At 33.3% G+C, this 25,268-nt stretch overlaps 1 protein-coding gene across 1 annotated transcript in view; it reads left to right on the plus strand.

The window, feature by feature from the left end:
- BBS9 (Bardet-Biedl syndrome 9) overlaps positions 1 to 25,268 on the plus strand; it is a 453,794-nt gene that overhangs the window by 131,088 nt on the left and 297,438 nt on the right. Inside the window, exons 8-9 of the mRNA XM_047097119.1 lie at positions 952 to 1,135; positions 1,792 to 1,921. Coding sequence (XP_046953075.1) covers positions 952 to 1,135; positions 1,792 to 1,921 — 314 coding nt within the window. The remainder of the gene's footprint in view (positions 1 to 951; positions 1,136 to 1,791; positions 1,922 to 25,268) is intronic.

Genomic DNA, 25,268 nt, shown 5'->3' on the forward strand with positions numbered 1-25,268 from the left:
AATTCATTGTAAATGCATTTATTTCTGGGCTCTGTTCTGTTGCATTGGTCTAGATTTTTTTTTTTTTTTAAATGCCAGCATGGTGCTATTTTGTTAAGTATAGCTTTGTAGTGTATTTGAAAATCAGGTAATTTAATAAATTTGATGCTTCCAGCTTTGTTCTTTTTGCTCAAGATTGCTTTGGCTATTTGGAGTCTTTTGTGGTTCTGTATGAATTTTAGGATTTTTTTTCTATTTTGTTGAAAAATACCATTGGGATTTTGATAGGGATTTGAATCTGTACATCACTTTGGGTAGGGTAGTATGGGCATTTTAATAATAGCAATTCTTCTAATTGATGAACATGGCATATCTTTCCATTTATTTGTTTTTCAATTTCTTTTATCAATTTTTTGCAGTTTTTGTTTTACACATCTTTTTATTTATTTTTTTTAACATTTATTTATTATTGAGAGACAGAGAGAGAGCACCAGAAGGAGAGGGGCAGAGAGATGGGGAGACACACATTCTAAAGCAGGCTCCAGGCTCTGAGCTGTCAGCACAGAGCCTGACGTGGGGCTCAAACCCATGAACCACAAGATCATGACCCGAGCCGAAGTCGGATGCTTTACCGATTGAGCCACCCAGGTGCCCCAAGTTTTGTTTTACACATCTTACACCTCTTTGGTTAAATTTGTATGAGTCTTTTTTTTCCCTGCCCCACTCCCCAAATTTATATGAGTATTTTTGAACCACTGAATAGCTTATATCATCTGGCAAAAGATGGGACAAAACCTGTTAGAGTATATAAAATATCAGAAATACGGTTATCGCAAAAAAAAAAAAAAAGGGAAGACTAGCCAATCTTTCTGTCTGCTTTGTTGCGAAGCAATTTCTTAATTGTATTGATATGAAAGTAACTGAAATGCTTTGTTTTTAGCAACTAAATTGATTTTAGCCTTTTCTTTGTAGGTGGATTGGACTCTAAATATTGGAGAGCAAGCCCTTGATATATGTATTGTCTCTTTCAATCAGTCAGCATCTTCTGTTTTTGTTCTTGGTGAGAGAAACTTTTTTTGCCTTAAGGATAACGGACAGATTCGATTCATGAAGAAACTTGATTGTAGCCCAAGTTGTTTTCTCCCATATTGCTCAGGTGTGTAGAAGTATTTTTCTTTTATCTTTTCCATATGTCAAGGCTAGTGATATACATCAGAAAAAGCCTAATTCACACGCATATATTTTAAACATCTAGGAAAATAGTTTTATACAGAACATGTAATGGAAATTTTAACTTCAGAGTTTGAATAGAGGTTTGATATAAAGCACACATTTGGTTTTGTCAGTCATTTTACTTTGTACAGAATGACTTGGAGAATTGGCCTCAGATATACATTTATGCTTTCCAAAATGTGGCTGTTCAAGATGTTTCCTAAAGAACACCAGACTCTTAAAAGCAGAATGAAGCATATAGTAATGTCCAATAGAATGACTTATCTGTGGCTGATGCTCGGTAAATCATTAGCTTAAAGGTGTTAAATATTAATGAAATTCATACTTTCTAGATAAAATGCAAAAGTGTTGGCTACTATCTACTTCTAGTTCCCAAGTCTGTAAAATCATTGTGTAATTTTTGATATTTGTGCTTGAAGTTAAAAACTAATGTGTTACTAAAATAAATGCTTTTTTACTTTAGGCATTAACATCAAGACATTAGAATTAATTTGTATACTAAATCCCTTAAAAGTGATTCAATATACTGTTGCAGATAACTGTTTTCTTATTATCTTCTTTTCTGTCTTCAACATACAGTTTCTGAAGGAACAATAAATACTTTGATTGGAAACCATAATCACATGTTACATATTTATCAGGATGTGACACTGAAGTGGGCCACTCAGCTTCCCCACATTCCTGTAGCAGTAAGAGTGGGCTGTTTACAGTAAGTGATTTAATGTTTTTTTTTTTTTTTTTGATCTTAGTCAAGGAATTCTGTAGAAGTTTTATGAAATAATAGCAAGTGATTTTACTGAAGAATGACAATTGACATTGTAGTGTGAATATCAACAATAGAAATAATTTAAAATATAACTTGTATTGGAAAAGGATGTAAAAAAGTCTTACTTAGCACCATCAATCATTTTTATGTTATTTTAATTCCCATGCAGTTAACACACAGTTATATTAGTTTCAGGGGTACAATATAGTGATTTGACAATTCCATACATCACGCAGTGCTCATTACAACAAGTGCACTCCTTAATTGCCTCAATCATTTTTATTTAGTATCTCTAGGAAGACATCATTTGTAAATTAAAGATTTAAAGAAAATGGTTTACCTGAGAGATTATTTTCTTTAAAATAGAAAAGGATTTCTTCAAGCATGTGATGGGTCCCATTGAGAGCATTTATTGTTAGACTGAGAGTACTACACATGGAAACTTGTTTCAGACCTTATTATGTCAAGTGGTGCAGAATTGCTGATTGTGTTTAAGACAGTTTAGATTATAGTATATGTGCTGCCGAAGCGAGCACAAGACAGTTTAGATTATAAATTGGGCCAGTATGCATTTAAAATGAAAGATAAAACACATGTCCTAAATTTACAAAATTTATCAAAAGGAGAGAAATGAGACATAAGTGTGTAATTTTTCTAGGTTGTTGGTATAAAAGGCAAGAGCCTGACAAACTTTTAGGATTATGTTTAGGAATTGAAAATCTCAGTGAATATGTAGAAACACAACTTTTTTTTTTTTTTAAGGTTTTACTTTTATATAATCTTTATACCCAATGTGGGGCTGGACCTCACGGCCCTGGGAGCAAGAGTCGCGTGCTCCACTAACTGAGTCAGCCAGGTGCCTCTAGAAACACAACTTTCTATAAAGCTTTACAGATTCCCTAGATCTATTCAGTTCTACTTATTTAGATCATTTGATTGAACATTTAAAAACCATATGTAGAGTTCTTCAATGGCACCTATCGTATCTAATCAGAATGCCTAATTCCCACGAATTAAGATACTGGATGTATAATATTGTTGAAGCTCAATGAAGGGTATTCATACTTGTATTAATGGTTAATCTAAAGCCTGAATATTGGGAAAATGGAAACAGTGTTTTTAAAACATCAAATATTTTAAAAAGAAGTTGCTTTCTCATGTTTTATGAGAAAATATCATCATACTTAACACAAATTATGGTTATTTTGTATCTGAAGAAAAATTTAAAATTTGAGATTGGCTTTTACAACGTCTACCAGATAGTCTTTTAAGTTCAACCTAACACTTAGACACCCCAGACATTTTAAATCAGATTTACTTAGGAGGATTTAGAACAGGAAAAACATCTTGCCAGCAGGGCAACGTCAAGTATTTCTCTTCTGGGAGAGTCATTCTTGCAGCAGTCCATATATCCATCCAAGAGCTGTTCTCTTTGGCTTCCCAAGTGACAGCTCAGGTGCAAGAAGACAGATCTACACTGGTGGGTATGTGGCCCATCTTGGCTTATAATCCCCATGCCCTTCAGTTTTAAATACTAAGAAGTCATTGTGGTTTTTGTGTGTATGTGGGGCATAGGAGGTGATGGATAGAAAGACCTATTGAGACTATTTAGTTGAAATACTTATTTTACACATATATTCTTTACTGAGACATGCCTATTTCAAGCGTCCCTATACTCAGAAGCTCAAAGATAATGTTTCTCAGCAGATATTTATGGTTAATTTATAGTTCAGATGTCCAGATGCATCTTTTATAAGTCAAGGGTCCAGAAATAACTGAAATTATTAGCAGTGAAAAACCAAATTTCCATAATGTGCATCGAGATGTTTCTATTCAGAAGTAGTCTGTCGCATCTAAACTTAGGTATTAGTGAGTGAAACTTCCTCTATCTCATAGCTTTTTCAAGATCAGGATTATAAATAATTAAATGCAAATATTTCCATTAATGATTTCTACGGTTAATTTATAGCAATAACTTTTAATTATTTGTTGGAAGATTTTTCTTATTTTTCTGTAGTTTAGCATTAAAGTATATAGTTAGACTGTTCGAAAGAATTTCAGTATAATTTTTATTAGAATTTTAAAAGTGATTCTTACTGACTTAGCTCTAGCATATTTATGTTTAGAAGTTATTATTTGAAATTAGAAGCAGTGAAATAATTTTGCTTCTGCTTTTTATTACATTTAGAGTTAAACTTTTTGGTGGAAGCTTCCTTGGCTGAGTGTGTTTATTTGTAAAGGAAATTGCTGCTATTTTAATATGTTTCTTTTCAATGAATAAGAAATACTGGATTTGAATCAAGTTGATGCAATTATACTTAATAACAGTATTTTGCTCAGAAACTAAGATGCTTTATTTCCTCCCACTCCCATCTACTTGGCAGCCCAAGTCTTCTCTACCTTGTTTATTATAAACCGATTCTGAATCTGTTTCCTTCTTTCAACGACATTCTTGATTAGAGAGAGTTCCTTTGGTTTAATTATTTTAATTTTTGTGGATTAGACTATGGGAATGTGAAATAAGAATATAGTGACATGTGTGCATGTTATAATGTTCTTCAAATTCTCTACTATTAACTATTTTCCTCTCATTGCATGAAGTAGCTGTGGAAGCCTGGCCAGTATCTTACCTCTGCTGTGGTCAGTCTCCCAAATGGCAAATAAAGATCATTATTTATCGGTAATGTTACTCTCTCGAGAGATATGAAATATACCTCAAAGTTGAAGTCTATTTGAATGAATGTTCAAAGTGATGAGAGTCTTTCCAAACTTTAGCTGGCAACCACAGCCATTGTGCCTTAAAATCTTATTGCAGTTCATTTTTTAGCATAAACAGTTTGGTCTAGTATTTGAGTGTATTTCTTCCTAGGCTGTATCTACTATAGTAACTTGTTGTAACTGTCAGTATTTAACTGTTTCATTCTTTAACCTTCATGGTTGTAGTATTCTTTACTAGAATGTTTTCCCCATTTCTTCTCTGGATTCTCCAGTCTCTTTTATCTCTGAGTCCTACCTGAAGTCACATAAAGAAGACTTCCCTCCCTGCTTTGGTCTCCTCTTTCTCTGAATTTCTATAATATTTACATTATTTTGGTGACTGCTGTTTGATTTTGCTAACTCCTCAACTCAGTCACACACTCCTTTAATGTGGGGGACCCTTTCTGCTTTTGCATATCACACTGAATCATCAGCCCCAAAGCTGAATATATAGTATATACTTGGTAAACTTGTAAAAAAACCTGTGATTTGTGCATGTCAGGGGGAGGAATGGCTAAAAACACCTTGTAAGAGCTTTCAATGGAAGTTCCTTTTCTTAAAAATATGAAACAATTGAGAGTCCTAGATGGAAGGCTATTATTTTTTGAAAACAGATTTATTGGGAGAGTTTTCAAATTTCAGTGACTTTTTTTTTTTTAAGTTTAACTTTTGCTGTTACTTTGTCATTTCTCTTTTTGTGTGCTGTGTAGAAAGGGAACGTGGACCTATATATACACTTTTTACTCTGTTGTATTTTTAAGGATTTACTTTGTGGCTTAACAGTACACATAAAATTTGTAAATATTCCTGGAATTACGGTAAAGCATAAATTATGATTTTAGAGCTTCTGCATTCCTTTTGATATTTTCCCCTATTAATCTGTTGCAGTTCAGGAATGGAATGTTAGTCTTTCATTTCCATATTTTTCTGTCTTTTTGTTGCTGTTGAATATCTAAGCATTTTGATTTATATAGTCTAGTTCAATGAATTTGCCTTGTGTTTATGATATTTTACTTTTTTGGTGAGTTAAAAAAATTTATCAATATAAAATGACCTTCTTTGTGTTCTCATTTAATATTTCTTTGTTTTTGTTTTGTTTTATTTACTGTAAGTACAGTTTGCTATTCATTACTGGTATGCCATGGTCTGTGCTTTTCTTTAATCTGTAATTTTATCTTGGATGTATCTCGTATACACAGAATTTCATTGGATTTTTTAACCCATTCTGAAGACCATTGCCCTTTAACTGACCCATTTATAATTGTTATAATCCATATACGTGGCCATTTTTCTTTTATGGTATGTTGTAGTTTTAATAGTATTTCCTTTGCCCTCCATCTCTATGTGAGTTAGAGTTCTCTGTACTTGGATATCCCATGTATTGGATAGTATATACACATACGTATCTCTTTTCTTTATTTCTATTAGTGTCGACTTTTCAGTTTTGCCATAATCCAAGAACAAAATGAATCTTTCTCCCTGTGATAGGCAAGGGATTTAATACAGTTTCTTTCTCCTTTCCTATCCCCCACCCTGCTGTCTGTACCAGCTCCACGCATAGGCCTGGGTGTAAACGTGAGCTTGTTCTCACACATATCGCCCTACACATCCACACACCCACACACACTTTGTTACTGTTTGTTCTTTGCTACAGTAACATAAGGTTTTAGCTATAAATTATTGTTAAACTATTCTAGTGCTTTTTTGGAGAATGTTTTCAAATTTGTATTCACTTTTTATCTAGACCTATACTAATTTTTGTTATTTTTCTATATCTATTAAAGGTTGTAAATCTTTTTATATTACAAATTGCAATTTTTAAAATTTATTAATTTCACTTCATCTCTTAATATGCTAATTTAATACTAAACTAATGGTGTAGGGTGTTAATATTGCATGGTAAAAATGTATTGTCACATTTCCCCCTCAAACTTTATTGATGTTGCTCCTTTATTTTTTAATTTATTATTATTATTTTTTGATTGTTTAAAAAATTTTTTAAATTTTTTTACATTAATTAATTAATTAATTTTTTTAATATATGAAATTTATTGTCAAATTGGTTTCCATACAACACCCAGTGCTCATCCCAAAAGTCCTTTATTTTTTTAAAAAGAACTTTTGTGAAAAAGAATAATCTTGTGATTTTTATAAAAAGCATAGAACTGAACTATTTAAAACTCAAGAACTATTTGAAAGTGCAAGTAAAAAACCAGAAAAATAAACTAACTCTGCCACCAAAGTTATCTCAATATTACCACCTAGAATTAACATGTGTTAGCACCTATTAAACGTGAAGCTGATATTTTTGTCTACACATATGCATATTTAGGCATAAAATAAAATTTCCAAAGCAGAATAATTTTTTTTAAGTTTTTACTTATTTTATTTGTACTTTTAAAAAAGTAAGCTCTGTGCACAATGTAGGAGTGGAACTCATGACCCTGAGATCAGGAGTCGTGAACTCTACCAACTTAGCCAGCCAGATGACCCCGGAATAATCTGTTTTTTAAACATATATTTATTTCATTATTTAATTATATACACACACACACACACACATATGTGTATATATATATATGTGTGTGTGTATATATATATATAATTCTAACACAAAAGGAATAGATGAAATGGAAGGAATAAGTGAATTTCATGTAAATGTTTATTCACAACAATATATTTTAGTTTCTAAAAGACCCTACTAAAGAATAGAAAAAAATAAAAGGTTATTATTATTTTGTTTGTTTCAAGTAATAAGTTTATGTTTGTAATTTGTTACAACAGACAATTTCAGTTTTTTTTCAAGCTGCATTTCAGTGTTTGGCAGTGTGCATTGACTCCCTGTTATCAAAGATAAGGAAAGCAGCATACTTAATAATGTACTTCTTATTCCTCTCTTTTTGCCAAAATTGGTTATTGTCGGTATACTATTATTGTTCATTTTGTCAAAGTTTAAAACAGTTGCGTATATTTTAGTAATCACAATTTTCACAGTCCTTTCATCTTATCCATGTCTCTAAAAAAGCTTACTGTCAGTGTTTTTTCTTTGTTTCTTTCTTTATTTCTTTTACTGTTCCTGAATTATCTTGATTCACTTCTTGGTTGGTTGAATTTAATCATTCAGCAGTCTTGAGGAAAGCCTCTAAGTCTTCCTGCATTCTTGAGAGTTGTTTATTGCTGTTATACTTGAAGATTATCTTAGCTTCCCTCAGAAATTTGGACATTCCATTTGGTGTTGACAGTTGCTGTGGAAGGCCTGAGTCTGACTTAAATATATTTTTAAACTTCTTATTGAATGAATACTTTTTCTGTCTAGATGCTCATGTCTAGCTTATATATTTTTTTAATCCTTAAAGGACCGTAAAATTGACTAGCATTACTGACAGTTGATTAATTTTGCATTAATATTGTTCTGGGACAAGGTGAGCTTTGGTAGATTCATGTTTTTATTCATTTCAGGAATATATTATTCCATTGTAACTTTGAATATTGGTTCTGCTCTACTAGTTTAGTTTCCTTAATATCAGTGTTATAAATGTTAGCTCTACCTTGTCTTCCAAATCTAGCATCTCTTCATTAATTATTTGTATATTATTTTCTTTCCATTTTGATTTGTGTGATTTTTTTCCATGTCTGTCTATCATGTTCTTGAGTTTGTTTTTATTTTATTTTATCTTATTACTACTTTTAATGTGGCCTTCATCCCTATAGCTTTTGTTTGATCTTTTCAAATGAAAAAATTATGTTGATAATTCATTGATACAGTGCTATTTGATTTCTCCTTTTGTTTTCTCAGGAAGTTCTTGGTATGGATATTTTCTGCCTTTTGCTTATGTTCCTATTTTCTTCATCTCTTTGTTTCACCTCTTTTACTTTATTTGCAATTTCTATACATAGGTCCCCTGTTAATTACTCTACAATTATTACTTTCTTTTTTTTTTTTTTTTTTTTTAGATGGAGATAGTGCGAGTCAGGGAGAAGGGCAGAGGGAGAGAGAATCTTAAGCGGGCTCCACCCTCAGCAGCATGAGGCTCAGTCCCATGCTCCTGGGATCATGGCTTGAGCCGAAATCAAGAGTCAGATGCTCAACTGACTGAGCCACCTAGGCACCCCATTGTTACTCATTTTAAAAAGGGTGATAGTCATTTGCTGAAGAATCATGTGGGAAAGAGGGGAGAGACTAATGAGCTCAGACCACCTGAGTCTTTTTTACCTTCTCACTGCATTTATTTTTCCTTTACCCTAGTGACCCATTTCACTCAGCTTTTAGGGTTTAAGAGGTTGGTCAACCTAACAGAAGTCCCCCTAGATCCTCAGTCACAGGCCCTTGGTGCTAAGAATTAGTGGCTGCTGGTTGTTTTGTGATCTTCATTGGTTAAGAAATGAACTGATAGATAAACGCATCTTTTATTTACACTGCGTTTTTGTGATGTTGCATCTCCTGCATCCCACCTATGGATTTGGATCCCATCATGCTAGTATAGGACCTGACCATTCTGTCTGAGGTCTGAGGAGCATGTGCCAGCTCTTGCAGCCTTGTTATTTTGGCCCACAATTTGAAATGTTTGGCAGAATAGATGTGTCTCAAAGTTTGTTAATTGTGATTATACTTATTTCCTTGTTCCGCTTTCCCTTTTTGTGTGTAGGGGGTGAGTGGTTGTTATTGTCATACTTTCTGATGTTTTTTGTCAGTTTTGAGGAGTTCTGCTATACTGTTTTTGAATGGAAGTTATTTCTTTTTTAAAAAAATTTTTTTAATGTTTTTACTTATTTTTGTGACAGAGAGAGAGCATGAGCAGGGAAGGGCAGAGAGAGAGGGAGACACAGACTCTGAAGCAGGCTCCAGGCTCTGAGCTGTCAGCACAGAGCCCAACGCAGGGCTCGAACTCACAGACTGTCAGATCATGACCTGAGGTGAAGTCGGATGCTTAACCAACTGAGCCACCCAGGCGCCCCTGGAAGTTATTTCTTTATCAGTTAATGTTTATTGTTGCTGGGGAGAGGATTGATTTTTGGACAAATTTGATTTTTGTTCTGTTAAGAGTAACTAGTTCTTTATGTCTGATGACTTATAGAATGTTTATCATTTTTCTCTGTAAATGTCACATTTGCCACTATATATTTGTCTGATATTGTTTTTCTTGATTTAGTTGGGAATGTAGTGAATTTAGTTTGTTTAAACCATTTGTTTAGCAGTTAAAGAAAGCTTCCTTATGTTTTATCTTTGATTATTCTTTCAGTTCTGTTTGATGTATTCTTTATTCGGGGATATTAATATCTTTTGGTTGGCTATTTTCTGTTCCTAATATATGCTATCTTCTTCCTGATAATTTTCATTTCTGCGTCATTTTATTTCCTGTTTTCTAGTACAGTGTCTGTATTTTGTGTTCTTAATCATTGGTTTGAGTTTCCACAGCATTAGTTTTGTTCTTTTCAGTGTCTACCATTGGAGATTTTTTTAGTCTACTGAGACAATATCTTTCTACTTCTCATGCCTCATACCTCCTGCACCTTTGTCATGAGTACCCATAGTAGTACACAACAGGCTACAATTTCCATGATGCCCTTGTACCCGGTATGTCTTATTTTGAAACATGTTGATAGTGTTTATTTGAGGACTCTATCTCTGAGCATATTAAGTACTACTACTAATATCTGTCCCTTATGTGGCCAATTGTTTTATAGAATTTGTTACCCCTATATGGATGTGGATAGGTAGTATAGGGGGGGTCAAGGGCAGTGGTAAAGGTGGGAAAGGTTCAGGTGAGTCGGGTTAAAGTATATTACTTCAATCATAGGTCAGATTTGAGTAGTAAAAGATACCTGCATAGTTTTATTGTTCACGTAGAACCTGGGTTTCTGAACCAGACTGAGTCAGGGATGGGGATTAGGGAAGAAGAAACATCTTCCTCTCTTTGTTCACATGGTCTTTATAAAATGAAGCTGGCGTGTGGCATGAGCTAAAATAATACTGTTGGCTTCATCTACCTGGTAACCAGTCTAAATTTCTTTTGGGTTCTGGATTTATAATTTATGGGGTTGTTTTTCTCTCTCTCTTCCCATCTTTCTGCCTTTTTCCAATGACTTTTGTGTTGGTGTCTTTGTCTCTTTTCAGTTCTTGCTTGGTTATTTTAGTTAGGTATTGGAAAGCTTGCACTGAAGGCTGTTGCTATATTGAATTGAATATTTCAGGAGAGCCTTAGGATCATATTATTCAATTGAAAAATCTATTTGGGAAATAGATTGGAATAGTACTGAATTTAGGAACTCTTTTGGAGAAATTGGCTCCCCCCTCACCCCCCATTCTAAGTGCCTTTTAATTTCCAGAAATAATTCTGTTCAAGCTAGACATTGCACAGTATAGTGTTTTGTTATTTTGAAAAAAAAGTTAAAATAAAATGTCAGCCTTTTTGGACAGATGTGATCCTTGAATGGTGGCTGAACTCTTGAGTTTACACAGAAAATATTACCATCTTTAGTAATTAGATACCCCACTATCCTCCCTTCCCAGTTAATATTGGTCTTACTTTGTGCAGTGTTCATTATAGCGGAATTCTTGTTCAATGAAAGAATTTGTATCCTTTCACGAAATTTGACATAGTGGGTTTAATATTAATATTATTATTTTCCTAACTTTCTCATCTCCCTATCGTAGTGTAGTATTTATATTCCTTTGGTGGTTTTTAGAAACTAGTGTTTTGGTTGTAACTGATGCTTTTGGCTTTGTAATTAAATTAAGTTTATTTAGCTCATTTTACTGTTTTAAAATACTGAATTTCAGTGTTTTCATGATTATTTTTTTCCTGAGAAGTCCATCTTCTTCCCCTATTTTTTGTTTGTTCATTTTTTATTTTGTTTTGTTTTGCATTTTCATTCTATTTGGGAAGTCAAAGAATATTTTCTTTTCTGTATTAATAGTGGCAAATCAGTTTTAAAGAAACCCATTGTAACTTAAGTGGCATACGGTTATAATTGGGTTTTTAGCCAGAAATGTTGAATAGGATAAGAGAACCCCCAACCAGAAAATGGGGGCTTCACTTGGGGCCTGGTGGGCCTGCTAATGCAACATAACAAATTGTTACTTAACAAATATAAGGAGTTGTGGGGAACAGAAGAACAGAATTGATTATATTTGCTATTTTTTTCTTCCTCTTACTGTTAATACCTCACTAACCATGAAGTGGATAAGTTGTTTATGCCAATTGTATCGAAAAATTTTTGGAGTAAAATGAATTGCATTACTTTTGATGGTTACCATTACTTGCATGCATGTATTTCCATTGTGTGAGGTCAAAGCTTTAATGAGGTTATCTCTAGGTTTTATATTGATTGGATTTCGTGCTGCTTGAACAAAAATTGTGCTTGTAATGTCTTTATTAACCATGTGGCTAAGCCATGGCCGACATATTGCCTGTGATATGGTATGCTACTTTTATGAACTTCAGTATTGCTACTTTGATAAGTGTTTTATTCACATGGAAAAGACTTGCACTCATCTTGTCAATAAATTAAAAAGCCATGTCTTTGTTGTTATTTGTCAGTGGGGGTTATAACCCTCAGAAAAACTCTCCTTATGAAAATTAGAAGTCTTTTGCTTGGTCTCATGTTCTCATTATCATTTTATTTTTTTATGTAATAATGTAAAACACAGCCTCCTCCATTCTCATGAAAAGCTTAATAGTAATTACAGTTCCATATTGTTTGACTTCGTTACATTCCATAGTAAATGTTTAATTTGCCTGCCAGAGGTTTTAGAAACACTGTATAGCCAAGGATAAGGAGTTGCACTTAGAATGCTAGTTGGGTTTGTATTTTTCTGTTTTATAGATTAAATGTTTCAATGGTAGAATTCTTCTTATTACCATGTATTTCCACTGAAACATTTCTCTAGACATACTATCATTCAGACTATGAACTTGTCTTAAAAATGAAGCCCTCAATCTGAAAGAAAATAATCTCTGTGGAAAAATACCTTTGTGTTTTGGGTATGATTCTCTGTCCCCTGATGGATATAGGAGCTAGTTTGATAGTAGATATGGGGGATATGGGTGGAGGTGGGGGAGTCAGTTGTTCAATAGAGTTGTAGCCAGCAGGAAAGTATTTTGCTTTTTACTAGTTATGGTGGATTTTGCTTTTTAGCAAGCACATATCTTCTTGACTCTGGTTCTGGGAGATCATTTGTATCAAGTTGGTGACTTGCTTTTAGCTTTCTTGGAAATCCATGCAATTTTACGTAATCTCCCCTCACGTCAAGAATTCTGGTTTCAAAGATAGAGTGAGGCTGTTTTGGTGTGTGTGAGGCTTTTTTGGGGGTATGTGTGTATGTCTGTGTTTAACATCTCTATTTCCCAGGGAAAAAAGGTTATGGTTTTCTAGGTTGCTTACTGGAGAATACAAGAGTGAAACGAAGTGAGTTTTTGGGTGACATTAGGTTTATATGCTGCTAAGAACTTTGGAACTTTGGATGGACTTAGTTCCTTTAGCTCGTTAACCAACGTATGGCCTGTATTTCGGAACTCGCTTTGGCATATAAATCTGGGTTATTGCCAAAATAAAAAAATATGTTTGTAAATGTATAAATCTTGCTGTGTAGACTAAAGCTGGATGAATTAAAATTAGAATCTCTTGTTATCTGAAAGGAAATGCAAGAAATATAGCAGTATTTTATTGCCTGCTGTGCACTGGCATCATTGCATTCTTAGAATCTTAAATCTAAAAAGAACTGTGTTAGCAGCTAATCCAAAACTGTTGATGTGTTTCCTGTATGAGGTTTAGTAGTTTAGAATCTTTTATTAACTGCCTACATCTTCAAAAAACAGATTTAGGAGAGTGACAGTATATATTTTTTTAATTTCCAGAGAACAGAATATTAATTAAAATGATTAAAAACAAGGTTAAAAATATAATACAGTCAAATAATCATGTCATCAATAAAGTCTTTTTTGTAACATTAACTTGAAACTTGTAAGTAAATCAAATCTTACCTGGTAAAATAGGGCTTTAATTCTCAATTGTCCGACCTCTGTGATCATCAGGATATGCCACTGAGCAGATAGGACGGCTTGCATATAGATTCTAATATGGATATTTGTGTTCAGTGGTTTTCCTACCTGTAGGCAAGAGAAAATCTGCTGCCTTTTTTTTTTTTTTTTAAGTTTTTATTTTTATTTTTGAGACAGAGAGAGAGACAGAGTATGAACGGGGGAGGGTCAGAGAGAGGGAGACACAGAATCTGAAACAGGCTCCAGGCTCTGAGCTGTCAGCACAGAGCCCGACGCGGGGCTCGAACTCACGGACCGCGAGATCATGACCTGAGCCGAAGTCGGCCGCTTAACCGACTGAGCCACCCAGGCGCCCCTGCTGCCTTTTGTTCACTACACTGCAGTTTACTATTTAAGTGTAAAATAAAAACAGGGTTACTACAGGTAGTAGAGTACAGATACCCATGTACTTTAAGTGTATAATATTTAAAACAATACAGGAGAACTGTACTAATTCAAAGTTTAAGTGTTTTTGTCTTATTTAAGTAAAAGGTGATAGAATGCCAGTAGTGAACATCAATTCATTAATGTAGAGCCTATGTTCTAATTAGAATTTATATTCAAATCTTGATAAGGCTTGGTTAGATAAAAACTTGGCTTAGTATAGAGAGAAAGATTTATTATCCTTTTATTTTCCCTTGTAGTTCATCAAAAAATGTCTTCAATTTTTAAATGATTTTAGAGTGAGAGCATTTTAATATTTGTAGCTAGTTATAATGTATTATATATTATGAAGATATTTTAGAGCATACACTAATTAGTAATGTGCTTTTACACCATAACACTGTTCTAAGAGTACAAATAATAAGAGCTAATATTTATTTCACATACTGTGCACTGGGTACCATTCTAATTCTCTGAAGAACAGTTACTGTTACTGCAATTATTACCATCCCTATTTTATAGATGATGAAACTGAAGCTTAGAAAGATCAAGTAACATGCCCAAGAGCATACTCAAACATGTGAACAACTAACTATAGTGTAAGTGGGTTAGTGTTATAATATAGAAAAAAAGAAAATGTTAGGTCCCTTCAGAGTGTTTTGTCCATCATACAGGTAGAAGTAGATGTCCCAACTCTTTTTGTTTCTACTAAAAAACTCTCATACCTTTCTTTTCTCTAAAACAATTGCTTCCCTTTTAGATTAGTGCTACCCAATATTCAATCTAATGAGAAGTATTTGAAGTTGTAGTTGGTAAACATCTGGAAAGCTAGAAAGCAGAAGCCTAAAATAAGTGATTACTTTCAGAGGGGTGGAAGAATCTGGATATGTTCTCCAAATATCTTTAAAAAAGTTTCAGGTATCCTAAAAATAAACTCCAGTCTTCGGAAAAATAATGATACTGCCAAAACTCTTTCATTTAATTCTTAAATAATTAAAAAAAAATCTTGAATAGCTTATATATGTTAGATTTAAAGAGAAATCTTTTGGTATAAATGAAAAATGAAAGGTAACTTAGTAAACATTTTAAGAATAGTGTTGTAGAAAATTATTCCTTTTTTACTTAAAGGGTAATTATGGTTTGTAAATTAGAAATTACTAGTGTTTCAGTAGTCAAATAAAATACAAAATAGTACCTTTTGCTATTGGATGCAGCATTTTAGAATGCTATTTTTAGAATGCTTTTATCTTTCATTTATATTAATTTCCAGTAACAAATTACTCTCTTCTTATACCATTTGTTACCTACATATTTTAAATAAGTAAGTACAGTTCATGTTAATTGAACATTTAAAAATTTTTCTTAGAAACAAATTATTCTGATTTGGACCATATAACAATTTACACTTAGCAGTGAGTTTTGTAATAATTTTTAACATTAGGAGTATAAAATTTTGTATTCCCTTAAAAAAAAAAAGGCAAAAAACTGTAGTTGGAGGGGCGCCTGGGTGGCTCAGTCAGTTAAGCATCTGATTTTGGTTCAGGTCATAATCTCATGGTTCGAGTCCTGCATTGGGCTCTGTGCTGACAGCTCAGGGCCTGGATGGAGCCTGCTTCTGATTCTGTGTCTTCCTCTCTCTCTGCCCCTCTCCGCCTTATGCTGTCTCTCTCTCTCTCTAGATATATATATATATATTACATATGTAAATATATAAAAATATATATAAATTTATTTTTATATATGTAAATATATAAAAATATATAAATATATAAACATATATATAAATATATATCAACATATATAAACATATAAATATATATATAAATATATATATATCTTTCTCTAGATATATATATATATTACATATGTAAATATATAAAAATATATATAAATTTATTTTTGTATATGTAAATATATAAAAATATATAAATATATATAAACATATATATAAATATATATCAACATATATAAACATATAAATATATATATAAATATATATATATCTTTCTCTCAAAAATAAATATTATTAAAAAAAATTGAAACTTGTAGTTGGAAAAAAAAAATTCTCTCTTTTCAGAGCCTCAGCTATGCCCATACAGTGTGTTTGTAGCATGGGAGTAGTGTATTATTAGTGAGTAAGCAGCAAGAACAGTTTCTTTGGAAACAATATCCAGAGTACTTAAAGTTAGTGGAAATATACGAAAAATTAAAACACAGTCACATTGGAGTAATGGAGGAATGGAGTCAAAAAAGGTTATCTTACTGGTTTTTCAATTTCTGCAGGCTTCCAGATGGTAGGAAATGCTTTGTTCTGCCCTCCAGCCCATCTGTTGTTCTTTAGTGTAACTGACATCACCACCAACTGCAACCATATAAGCATCACCATATAAAAATGGTAAAATTTAGAACTTAGTACACAGTTTTATGGAAAGAAGATTACAAGAATCAAAGTTATAGTTTGTTGAAAGATTCGCTCTTTTATTTTTTATTGTTTAGTGTGTGTGGCATAGTGGTGTGATAGAAGTAATGCCCAGGAATGACGTACTCTAAGATTAGAACAGATTTCCCTTACTTGAGATGGTCTAGAAAATTTTTCATGGCTTAGAATTAAACGTAGGGATTTCTTTAAGTACCATGGAAATGAATTACTTACTGAGTAAGGGAAATAGTATACGTGATTTGCTAAACCTATGCATTTGTTTTATTTCTTTTTTTTTCCCCAGACTATTGTATTTTTGCCAGAAATGAAAATGTATATGACTGTTTTCTACACAAAAATTACTTTTACAAAAGTAGTTATAATGATGGTTATTTGTGCCAATTTCAGTTCAGCAAATATATCATTTTTGTAGTTTAAACATTTTAAAAAATAGAGTGTTAAGCAAAATAAATATCTTTTTGGATAACATGAAATATTATAACATGATTTTTATTTATTTGTGCCTACCCAGATTCAGACCTCATAAATTCTATTTATTAATATTTGGTTTATAAATAGAACTTGTGTTTGCTAGCATAGACTTTAGACAGTGAATCTGTATTTTAATCAACAGTTAGATGCTTGGGGTAATTTTGGATTGATTATTCATCTTAAACTTCTTTTCCTTTTCTATTCCTTAATTACTTAGGAAACTAAGTAAAAACTCATCTAAGAAAAGTTAAATAATGTTTTGTTAAAATCAGAGTAATTCTTATCTGGATTACTTTTACCCATTTGTATGTACCAAAATATAAAAATACTTAAGAAGAATCAAGCAATACAGTACTTATCTGTTGCTTTCAGGGAGACCTTTGTCATCTTTCTTGTGTTATGAAAATGAATTAAGATAGGACCTCCAGTTTTGGCAAACCTCATTTTTAAGCCATTTGAACCATACAAGTGACATTCTGATTTGCAGTGAAATTCACTAGCCCCTAGAAGCCCAGTGAGTTCTACAATGTTTGGTTTCTTAAAGACCAGCTAAACCAAATAGCAGTGGTAGATGTGGTTCATTCAGAATGTCATGTAGCACAGAAACAAAGTATTTGTTTACCTGTGTGAATTCTATTATGTTTTAGCTCCCTGACTGAGGGTCTCTCTGTGGCTAGGATCAGGGTCCTGTGATGTGTTGTCTTAGGGCCACTCTAGTTTCAAGTCTGGGGAGCCTACATTCTCCAGCAGAGGCTTTCTCTAGGGAATTGGCTTATAGAGTGGGCATTTCTGAGAGTTGAGTGGGGATCTTGGGGGTGGGGGAAGGTGGAGAGATGCAGGTTAAAGGACACAAGTCTTCAGATATGAGATGAATAAGCTCTGGGGATCTAATGTACAGCATGGTGATTGTAGTGATTAATAATATATTGTGTACTTGAAATTTGCTAAGAGACTAGATTTTAAAAGCATTCTCACCACAAAAGGAAAAAAAAAAGACAAATATGTGAGGTGATGGATATGCTAGTTAATCTGATTGTGATAATCATTTCACAAAGTATTTGAATGTCAAATCATCGTGTTGTGTACTTTAAATATATACAATTTTATTGTTAATTACACCTCAATAAAGCTATAAAAAGAATAGGTGTTTGGCCTTCTGCCCTAGGGACCTTTCTTACTCAGTTTTTTCATGCTTAGCAGTGAGTTGGTGTTCAGTGAATGCTGATTAAATGACTGAAGGGATTAGAGAAGGAGTGGCCTAAAAAGGGACTCAGAGGGACTTCAGAGCCTGAACACTTTGGCTGTGGGAAATTAAGATAATTTAATTTGGCTACCTAAAATAATTGTTGACCGTATTTCATTTGTTACAGGTGTAGGTTAAAACTATGGCCTAAAACAAGGGTTTTCGATTTTATGGGAATTTCATTTAATTTTAGAAATCTTGTCACTTCTTCTGCAGATGATAAGGATTTGTTTGTGGAATATTTGTTTCAGTGAAACATTTTACTAACCTTTTTTATTTCATCAGACATAGATGAATACCTCATGAAGAGTCTTAGATCCATATTTCATAAAGGGCCTGAATGCAAGTTGAATTCTTTGTATGTACAATTATTCACTATCCTAATAGTATGCCTGTACTGTACTTTAGATTGCAGAAAAGAAATTTTAAAATAATTATGTTTTTATTGGCATTGACTTTATTTTGTCAGCAGTCATGAGTTCAAGTATTTCTTACGTACAAATGTCTCATATCACTTTATAGAAAACACATTTGATTGTCTTCTAGTGGATTATGTAAAAATTTCTTTTACTGATATATTTTGCATAAAAATATTTAATATTCTTTATCAAACTTATATACATTTATATCAGCACTGGCCACTTGAATTATATAATTATAAGAAAGTGAAAATAGAAGGGGTTATAGCAAAACAAAAATCAGAAGTACATAGTACTCTGTGCTACTTGGGAAAAACCTTAAGAGTTTTTAAATCATGAATTAGGGGATGCATAGAGAAGGACAAAGGATTTGTAATTTGTCACAAGAGAGGAGATGAGTCAACACAGGTCAGAGAATGTTTAGATTTTTACAAAGGCACAGAATAGTTTCATTCCTTATAATGTAAACCTCTATTGTTTCTATTGAAATACTGTGTCTTGAGGTCACATAATATCATCTAGGAAACAGTGTAAGTAATGCATATTTATAATAAAATTAAATATCTTGTAGGATAAATAACACTGATTCTTTCCATTTTTCCTTCTTTGTGTGTCTAAATAATGCTGTCTTAATCAGTAGATAAAAACCTTTGTCTGTAGACCAGATCATAGTGATTTATATACTTTTAATTTTTGTATTTAATAATGAGTTATTATTAATTTCATTTTCCCCCAATATCTTCTTTTATTCTCCATTATATACCTCTTAACTTTTTCCCCCTTTATGAAGAGATCTGAACAGAATTTTACATGTGGCTTTAACTTAACTGCTATAAATGTTTTCATGCTATTTCATTTCTCAGTGGAATACAAGTTACATTGTCCTAGTATGGAGGTGTCTTAAAGACATTTTCTTTCTTTCTCTCGAGTGGCCTAGAACCTCTGAACTGAAAGTACAGAAACATAAGACTGTGAATCTTAGTTTAATATATATTTTCTTAGAAGCCACTACAGGTAAGTAATTTATTTGGTCTTATAGAATGCTGTTTAAGTTTGATCTGGCCAATTAGTAGCAGTAAGATTACTTCTAAATATCTTTCCATTTGGAGATACTTACTGCTATCATCATCAGCAATCCCCTCCTCTTCCACACAGAAAATAACTTCCCCCACAAAACTTAGGTACATATGTGTATATGTGTGTATGTATGTATGTATGTATGTATGTATTTCTGTATCTGTCTTCCTCTTCACAGTTGATGGGATGTGGGTGGCTTTCTGGAGAGGGGTCGTGGAGAAAGGCCTTGGTTGGGGGCTGCTGTTGATTTAAGGCAGTGGGCATTCTTAACAGGCAGCATCTGCCCTCTCGCTTTGGGTAATACAGCTGACCCTTTTAGCTGCTGGATACCAGAGCTGTAAGTGGCAACTTTAATGCGGTACCTTAGAGTTATGTTCTTACTAAATAAATCACATTTGGAAGCTTTTATGCAATCATAGTCATGCTTATATTTTAAAAAGTCTAAACATGATAAACATTAAAAATGAATTCATATTCATGAAGCCAAATTTGATTTTCTAGGTAATGACCAATTCATCTAGAAATTCAAATGATTGCTTTTAGTGTTCATCTATGTAAAGTGACACAATCAAAAAAGTAAGCTATACAAAAAAGTGATACCCCGTGTTTCACTGCAAGTACCTTTCTTGATGATAATTTTGTCTAATGCATTTTTCAAATAGTCTCTTCTCTCCTAAGCAGAACTTGCTCTAGTTGGAAGTTACAATGTTTACTGTTAGAATGAGACCAATATGATCTTTTGCTTAGTCTTTTATTTAGGGGCTTTTTCTTTAGCTAGTACCACCTGAATGGGCAAATGTAATTGTAGATTAAAGGATTTACGGAGACTTTATGTAATCTCGTAGATTTCAACCTTTAAAGCAAGCAGTGTTGGAATTCGTACTTAAATGATGTTGGATCTAAAATTGGGTTACAAGGGGCGGAAATTCAGACGCATTTATTTCTCCCTAATTCATAGTGAGAAAGAGAGAGAGAGGAATTGCCGCTGAAGTTTAACAGTAAAATTCTTAACTGTAAAAGAAAATTTCCTGATCTTTTTCTTTTTGTATCATTCTCTCATTGTTATTCACACACAGCTTTTGGTATTTAATTTTAGATTTGAAATGGGAAATTGCCAAAAAGCATTTTTTAAATAGAACTTCAAAGATAATAGACTACATACTGAAATATTTAAAAAACAATGAATTGGGCAAAATTAAGAAATAAAGTTTTTAAATGTTTATTTATTAGAGAGAGAGAGAGAGAGAGAGAGAGAGAGCAGGGGAGGGGCAGAGAGAGGGGGAGACAAAGAATCCCAAGCAGGCTCCGCACTGTCAGCCGGAGCCTGACGTGGCCTTGAACTCATGAACCTTGAGATCATGACCTCAGACAAAATCAAGAGTTCGATGCTTAAGTGACTGAGCCACCCAGGTGCCCCAAGAAATGTATTTTTAAAGGAATCAGAATTTTATGTGATACCTAAATTTTAAAATTTACTTCTGAATTTGCTTCTTAATTATATTTCCAGTTTTCCTCATCTTTTGGAATTTCCATAGTTCCCTCCCCCAACCACTAGGTTTTTAAAGTAATATCTATTATTATTTCAGCTAATAGAATTAAAGAAAAAAACATGGTCCCAGATAATTTTGGAATAGAATGACTTTCTGTTTCAGAAAACACGGACATGGAAAAATAAATGTGAGAATTTAAAACACAACTAGAGTAGTCAGATAAATCAAGAAAACTGTATCTGCCTACCTGGAAATACATTGTAATGTGATTTTTTTTTTTTTTCCAACGTTTATTTATTTTTGGGACAGAGAGAGACAGAGCATGAACAGGGGAGGGGCAGAGAGAGAGGGAGACACAGAATTGGAAACAGGCTCCAGGCTCCGAGCCATCAGCCCAGAGCCTGACGCGGGGCTCGAACTCACGGACCTCGAGATCGTGACCTGGCTGAAGTCGGACGCTCAACCGACTGCGCCACCCAGGCGCCCCCATTGTAATGTGATTTAATAACCACACCCAAAGTGTTTAATTCAAAGTGTTGACAAAATAGCCCAGAAAATATTATGATTGCATTTTTTTGTTAGTGACTCTTGATCGTAGTTTTCTGAGTGTATCTTAGAATTGAATAGAACTTTTAAGTTACAGATCTGTGGGAAATTTTATATACTATATATAAAATACTGACTGTGTCATTAGAATGTAATTTGTGAATAAATAACATTTCATTATATTTTGATAAAATTTTATTGATATTATAAACAAACTTGACACCCAGTTAACTTAAAGCAATTATTTAATGTTCAAAAATTGCATTATTTGGCATACTTCCATTTTGGATTTATAATTCAGAAATTCTTTTAAGTCAGGGAATGATCACCTGCTTCATTGAGGTTACGGTAATCTAGAAGAGCAAGATGGACTCGTACTTAAATTAGACCTCTGACCCAAACTTGGCAGTTCTCTCCCGCTTGCCAGGGAAAACACTTGCAGTGTTCATTACTTTCTTCCGTCATCTTGAGAGATTCTACCAGGTTTTTCTCCTTCATTGACTAACCTTTGACTTCCTAGAAACCTGCATTTCTTTACAATAGAGCCGAATAAACACTTCTGGTATGTGAAGATTAAAGGTCCATGGCCCTTATAGGTGCCCTGAAGCAAATTTGTTCAGAATTAATTTGGCACCTCCAGTTGTGGTTTGTTTAGGATAGGAAGCCAGACAGAAGTCAATAGTGTATCTTGAATCTTGGGGCTTAGTACTTTTGTTACAAACAATAGGGGTAAAAAAAAAGGCCAAATGCCAGCAACATTTACTCTTCAAAAGAAAGTTTTTGTCTTTCTGTGCCTGGTTATCTTCAAGAATTGCAGAGTAAAAGAGAAAACTTCAGTGGAAATGTATTTGTTCCTCTGATACAGAAAAGACCTTTAAAAGAGTCATTGTTGACATGAAAGGGAAAACATTCTGATTTTCTGGGATGTAAGCCTTAGAAAACAAGCCAGAATAAAAGAACATGTAGAAATGAAAAACTTACGACTCCACGAGGTGACTTGTTGTGAATTATTTCAGAATTCAGTGGGTATCTCAGATGGTCAGTTTTCCTCTACATTCTTGCTCCTATGAACTTACCTTGCTAAGCAGGTAGCAGCTTTGTTTTTGAGTGACAAATCACTGTAACGAATACCACTGTTATGAATATATGAAACAATTGCCATAGGACATACTGTAAAGTATGTAGTATAAAGAACAAAATAATCTTCTATATGACTAAATGAATATAAGGGAGAATTTCTCTAAGAAATTGTAATTATTAATTGGTCTTTAGTAGTAGGTGACTTGGCTAGCAGATCGTAGAATCTAAAACTCGTGTCTGCATTTTGCCAATTTCAGTTAGGTACTTCTGGCATCATATATGGTAATGTGGAAGCAATAGAGGAATCAAGAAACAGAAGAAAAGAAGGAATAGACCCTTTCTTAGGCACATTTTTCTACTTTTTTGTTAAAGTGGGCAACAAGATATATTTCACAGTACTACCAATGCAGCTGACTCTTGGAATTTAGTTGATTATGTTCTGTTTAGGAACAGAAAAGCTAAAAGCAGGCATTTGATAATATATTTGATAAGTTCTGAGTAGGGTTGGTAAAATAGTACATTCAGAATCACGAAGGGATGCTTCTCTTTAAACATCTAGCATGGGAAGAATCAGTTTGTTAAATATAAATATTATCATGTTATTGAAAACTTCTTGAATAGTTGGGTAGCTTATAGTTATCAAAGACAGTTTCTCAATCTCTACAGTTTACCATTTCTGAAATTTCATTGGATAGAAATTATATTATGTCCTTCTCTTATTTTAGAAGAAGTATGCTGACTTCTCTTTTTTGTTTGTAAATCTAGGCTTTGAGTTGTTAATTTGATAATAAATAGAATAGAGAGGAGAGACTAGAGCTTTAGAAGAACCCTAATCAGTAATGTCATGGTTCAGGAATATTTTTAAAAGCCATGGTTTTATTGCTGGGATATCATGATGGTTAAATCAGAGGACTCTGGACAACATACTCACTAGCCTTCTCACTAGCTTTGAGACCTTGAGCAAGGTATTTAAATTCTCTTTGCCACAGATCATCTTTCTGTGCAATGGGGCTAATAGTAGTACCTACACATGAAGTTGTTATGAGGATTGAAAAAATTAATATAGGCACTTAGAAGAGTGCCTGGCAATAGGACTCTGTATGTTTTAGCCAACATTATTATTAGATTTGGTGCATTTGCCAATTTGTTCATTTTGGCAATTATTTTGCTTAGGGGCCTATAACTATAGTTATTGAATTAATTTTTTTTTTTTCGCAGAAATACAGTTGTCTTTGAATTATATCCCTCTTAGAAGATTGGACCCAAGGTAGGAAGGCTAGGCAAAGAGTTAGGTACTTCCTGGTAAATATATAATGGGTCACTTAGTCAGCAACATCATTTAGTGCCATGTGTACAGAGTTTTGTTTTAGCCCTCACTGTTTACTGGATTGCATGAAGTTCAAACGGTTCAAAACAGAGGGATTTGGAAATTGTGTTTTTTAGAGGGATTTGATTTTAGGAAGGCAACTAGTTATGGTCCCTAAGAGCAAGGATCTGAACTGTAGTCCACATGGAAGCCACATTGAACTGGTATTTTGACGCAGTACAAGGGAGTATGTAATGGTTTTCTTTTTCTACCTATTGAACTGGTACTATAGCCAACCTGAAAAAAATAGTTTTGTTTGTGGTTTAAATAGCATTCAGCACTCTTCTATTGTTGATAAGTGTTTTTCACTTAGAGAAAATTTGGAAGATGGTTATCTGTTTAGTGCTGCCAAATATATTGTTATTATGCAGACCCTGCAGGCACCAGCTGCAGTTGTTTTCCAAAGGACATGCAACCAATCTAGTTATCATGCACCCAGCTGTAGTATTTCTGTGGCCTATATGTGGTCTTTTTACTCACAGTTGCATGCATACTAATAACACTTATGGTTACAAAATTAAAATTGAAGGATGAATACTGTATTTTGATGTTGTTGATCTTCTTTGCCATCTGTTCTTTGGTTTAGTTCCTAAATTTCCTGCTATTGATCTTGGGCATTTCTGATCACAAGTATATATTCATATTCTATCTCATATACCCTTTTTTTTGGGTTCAGGGCAGTTATGTAAGCATATGATATACTGAAATGATTTGCTTTGACGTGACCCAATTAGAATTTACTTTAGCCCTGAGCCAGCTCAAATAAGATTGAGCTAATTTATGCCACTATTTTTTCCAGTAATGTTGAACTGGAGCAGAACCACTTATTGTGCTAATGCTCTCTTCTGAAATGTACAGATGTGTATTTACACAGACAGAAAACTTATGCTTGCTACTTGCATTTTAATCTTGTGGTAGGAAGTGTTTTGTAAAAGGCAGAGTTTGCATCTTTGACATGATTTTCTTGTATGAAACA

This window comes from Lynx rufus, unplaced genomic scaffold (genome assembly GCF_022079265.1).
Source record: "Lynx rufus isolate CCGP_SWC_20201006 ecotype Redwood Valley unplaced genomic scaffold, mLynRuf1.p SCAF_4, whole genome shotgun sequence".
NCBI lineage: Eukaryota > Metazoa > Chordata > Mammalia > Carnivora > Felidae > Lynx > Lynx rufus.